Below are 5,000 nucleotides of genomic sequence, written 5' to 3' on the forward strand. Positions count from 1 at the left end.
GATCTCAAGAGCATACACCTGGATAGTGTGTGGTACCTTAACAAATGCGAAAATCATTTTATTTCAGAGAACTTTCTTTAAAGAGACAATTTTTGAGTGGATTTAGAGGTTGTTAATAACCCATAGACCTTATTCATAAATGGCGGTCAATTTATAATTCTTTTGTCAAAGTGCAAATTAGCCTACCAAGCCTCGATACCATACAGGGAATTGAAAAGAATTCTTGCTCTAAAATGAGGCTTGGTAGGCTAATTTGCACGTGGACAAAAAAATTATAAATGTGACCGCCATTTATGAATAAGGTCTATTGACCCCTGATTGGCTGAATGCACCACTTTCACATTCAGTTGGTTCCTCATTTTGAGCAAAACAACTTTGTCTTCTTCCAAGTTTGTTTTTAATATACATTTGTAATTATTTGCATTCCATTTGCTAAAATGCCACATGATAAAGGATCAAGAACAAGATACTCCAGAAGTTGAACTTTTTAGTGATAAGAGGTAAAGCAAAATATTTTTTCTTTAAATTAAAAAGCTTAAACTTTGGGTCGACTTCCATGGCGCCTGGCGTAGCAAGATTGTGAGGTTCAAAATCAAAAGGATTCAAAACGTCAAGGGCTTTCACTTTTCTACCACGGCATTTTGCAGTTCACCAAAAAAATTCACAGAACAAGTTGCCATTGATGGGAGGAATGAATTACTCAAACTTGGTGGAAGAAGGTCTTTCTGTGCACAAACCGTTTGTTTTTTTTCTTTTTTTCGGATGCATGTTTTTAAGTGGATGTGTATTTTCAAGTGGTAGAAACCTCAACAGCACAGGTGAATTAAATAAGTTGAAGCTTAGCAGTTGGTTAAACCGTTGTTACTTTTTCTCTCGAGTGGATGCACATAACAATCATCTATATTCATTTTGGACGTAAAGAAGTACAGTAGTTGCCTTGTTCGTCTGTTTGCTTACTTTGCTTGTGAGCAAACGAGTGTTTTTACTCTGCTTGGCTGATTGTTTTTCGTGGTGGATCAACAATGTTGAGAAAAATTTGCCTTTGATGTTATTAACAAGTAATGCCACGAGGTCAATCTCAGCAACTTCTGAAACCACAAGTACTGCTAATCATTAATTTTACTCGGCCCCATGCGATTTCCTATACTCATTTTTGATTTCTGGACTGCCGGGCATTTTTTAGTAATTTACAAACCTTGGACTGGCCAGCTGCTGGTCAGCGAATTTACGTGGAAGAGTTTCAAACATAAGTTTCTCTTAATAAAAAAACTACAAATATGTAGCGCGACTTCACCACATAAGTGGGGCAAACAGATATTTCAAGTGAGCTCGGGGATTCTCTCTGCAGATACCGGAAAATATTGTATATTTAGCAGTTGGGATTAGTCTTCATTTAGAGTTGTTTTGTTTTCTGTCTTTTTTTTTCTTTTCTTTTGCGTAATATCTGCTCCGGTAACCCTGCAAAAGGAACCCAAGTGAGCCGGCGACGAAACCATCAATCGACAGCAAGTACAGATACTATATCAAAAGAAGCAGATTAAAGACTAAATCATAACACTAGAAAGTAAAAAATAAGTAACATAAGCGTACCTCTCTCCACCAAGCCCGATAAAGATTCATTACCCTACGTCTAGCTTCAACATGGCTCGTAGAAAGAAGCGGTTTAAACACTGTTTTCCCTGCAGTTTGCGCAACTTGTTTGGCAGCCATCTTGAGACGCACCGGGAAGAACCATGGGAAAAAAACTTGACTGCTAGAGCCAGTTTCCCGAGTGTGTGGTAATTGTAGAACCGCTTTGCGTGCGTACGTGGGTCCCTGTAGTAAAATGCTGGCTGGCTGGTCACTAATAGGTTTTTCGGGATCCGGGATTTGGCTTATTTCAAGGCCGGGATTGGGGATTTTGAAAGAAAAGGGGGACGAGATTCGGGATTGTAATTATGACCGGGACACGGGATTTGGCGATTTTAACAGGCGGGAATCGGAAAATGTCGCTATTCGGGAATTCCAGAGCCTGAAATATGCAAAGAAAATCAAGCTGTCATCTTCGCTCATCTTATTAATGTCGGAGATAGCCGAACAATGACCTAATCGACATCCACGTTTTCCACGACCCTATCACGCTGCTCTGTGACCCCTATGGTGATCTGTGGTCTGTTTTCGTAAACTTTGAACCTTGGCCGTAATAAGAATCCAATTTCACAATGTCTTTGTGACCTATGTTATTTGTTGACCGTGATATTTCTAGTGTCAAGTTTATACAGATCCTGATTGGTGCGCGTGGGATATTCGACCAGAGGGAGACAAGCTAAGTTATCGTTTGCGTAGTTTAACGCAAACTAGCGATGTTGGTTAACATCGACAATGATGTCGTCAATGTTATTAGCTGCGTAGCTTTGTTTTATGAGAAGGGGAAGAGCCGAAATTCGTTTCTTCGTAAGGAGAAATTTCGGGCACAACTTCCATGGAATGAGAAGACATTGCAGTCCGTCAGGGAAACAGTTGTGTAAGTTATGTTTCTTGCCTTTACTAATTTAGACTTTTGGAACTATTACATTGCGAATGAAGACAAGGAATTGCGAGAACTTCGACAGTGAAAAATGACGCCTTTCTATTAATGGTCTATTAATATCAGTAATGAGTAAAGGGTAATTTCGCGTAATGTCATGTTTCCATCTCGTTTCTAGAGAAACCAATGACCTAACCAGACATTCACTGTAGGCCATGCTTGTTTTTTTCTGTTTAATTTTGAGGGTTTTTCTTTGGTTGATTGTTGTTTTTTTCTAAATACAGCCGCTTCTTATAATCCTTCCAGAATTCGCTATTAAAAGATTCTAAATTATGCATTCTGATTTGTTAAACGTCCCCAGTAGCCGAAACCGACGAGAGGCGGCCCTTTTTGCAGGCTATAAAATTATGGAGTACAGTACCTTTACTAATAACAGAAATACAGCTACAAAACCCACATTGAAGACTATGTAAGGCAAACAATTTTAAGTAGAGAAGAAGAACACGCGAACCGAGAAACCACACTAAGCCACTCTCTTTATCATTTGCCATTAGCCAATTCGGAGGTGTAAGGGAAGTAGCCAAAAACATTGGGCTTGGAAGCCATATAGAAGCCGGTAAACCTTACAAGGCTCGACAAGTCTGACCAAAACAAAGGACCGCTGTGTTTTGCTATTAACACCGACGCCCAAGTTTTACTAGAACTGCCAACAATAAGGACCAGTGCAGACACTCTACAACGTAAGTGAAATATATAACTGCATTTTTTTCCATCTCTCACCTCACCATTCTTGATTATTTTACACCTATGTACTCTCCTAGATAGGTTTTAACTTTCTTTTACATTGTATTTTATTAAATCTCAGTTACCATATATCCCATCGAACTGGCTTTTTCGACTAATTCACAGCGAATAGTAGTACAAGTCGTTTCCAAAGACGGTGTTCAATCGACGGTAGAAGCGGCTGGGCAAGCTACTAACCCGGTCCACGAGGGGAAAAGATTGACGAAGGTACTCAAGTGGTGTCATAATTGATCATTACTCTTTATGGTTCTTAACTCTCACAATATGACAAAAGCGCCATTAATGTCTCGCACAAACTGATTAAACATGGATAGCACCACTTCATTTAAAGTATAACTCATTGATCCAAGTGGCCCTTTTAAAGCAGATTCCTCATTAACTAAATTTTATTTAGCGGTTCATATATTCATAACCATGACTTCCTTTTCAGAGTTAAAAAAACTGGCCAGCAGTGAGTTGGTTTATGGAGAGAAGGTTCACTTAAAACACAATAAGAAAATTGTATTCTGTGCATGGAAAATTAAATGTGGAATCTGCCGGAGTGAAGTTCAGCTGCGCCTTGATTCCAGTCTGAAGGGAAGACTATCGTTCTTTCAAGCTCTTAAGTGACACTTTATGCAATACCTGTTCACTTTACGTTTAATTATTTATACCCGTCAGGGTCGTTTGTACAGAACTAGAAAGATGAATGTGAGCAGGCAGCATAACATACGGTATACCGAACTGCTTTCTGTGGTCTTTCACATTTTGATGAGAATAGCAGCGCAAAAATGAACTAGTTATCTAAAAATTGCACTACAGTTCAATGATTTTGATTCCAGATCAACCAGGCCCATAGCTGGAGTATTTCAAGAAGGATTCGTATCCATTTGTCTGACGAAAAACGTTTAGCTTAGGGTGGGAGTAGGGAAGAAAAAGCGCTTTTAATCAAACGTCAGTTTGGATCGCTCTAGTATTGTAAGTCCCTAAATTCCCCACTTTACAAAAAGCTAGTGCATTATTGGTATAACACTAACAGTCCGTATCACAACAAGGGGCTACAGTAACATTAAGTGTCACTGCAAATTTGATAGCTCTACCATTAGCGGATGCATGGTAGCAAAAAGCTCCACTACTTCTTCAAGGTCTATTTGCATGTCGTAATGGATATGCAATAGTGCAAGTGACGCTAATCTGTTCTCGCTCATCGTGCATTGCATAAAGGTGTTTAACCTTCGCATCGCGCTGAAGGACCTTTCGCACTCGCAGCTAGTTACAGGCAAAGTGGATAATATTTTGAGCAGAGTGAATATGTTGGGAAATTCATCCTCGTCGCACTGCTTCAAGGATGTGGCACACGAGCCCGGGAGCTCTTCCTCCTCCGCATACTTGATTCTTCACCGCCGAAATTCTGCCGGGAGGAGCTGTGGAGATGGAAGATCGTCCCTGTACATATCGACGACCCCTTGTAACTCTTGCGACTTCGTTGGATTCTCGTTCATTACAGAGGGAACCAAAGCAAGCAGCCTTGAGGTGTGGACAGTGACGGCATCGAAGCGCTCTCCTAGCTGCAAAATTATGTGGTCAAGAAATGGAGCAGCCACGTTGATCCGATAATACTCCTTTGCTATTGGAGCTGGAGCGTTGGCGCGATGACGTTGCCTGCCAGCAACTCTGGGAGCTGTTGGCGCCACTCCCACCTTAGCTGCCA

The 5,000-nt window shown here is 40.5% G+C and overlaps 1 protein-coding gene across 1 annotated transcript in view; it reads right to left on the reverse strand.

Moving 5' to 3' along the window:
* LOC137992561 (NADH dehydrogenase [ubiquinone] 1 alpha subcomplex subunit 6-like) overlaps positions 1–1,729 on the reverse strand; it is a 3,640-nt gene extending 1,911 nt beyond the window's left edge. The window contains exons 1-2 of the mRNA XM_068837940.1: positions 1,591–1,729; positions 1–36 (exon numbers count right to left, since the gene is read on the reverse strand). The exon at positions 1–36 is cut by the window's left edge and continues 93 nt beyond it. Of these exons, the coding sequence (XP_068694041.1) occupies positions 1–36; positions 1,591–1,710 (156 nt within the window). The 5' untranslated portion in view covers positions 1,711–1,729. The remainder of the gene's footprint in view (positions 37–1,590) is intronic.
* Between the last annotated feature and the right edge of the window lie 3,271 nt (positions 1,730–5,000).

Source organism: Montipora foliosa, chromosome 2 (assembly GCF_036669935.1).
Source record: "Montipora foliosa isolate CH-2021 chromosome 2, ASM3666993v2, whole genome shotgun sequence".
NCBI lineage: Eukaryota > Metazoa > Cnidaria > Anthozoa > Scleractinia > Acroporidae > Montipora > Montipora foliosa.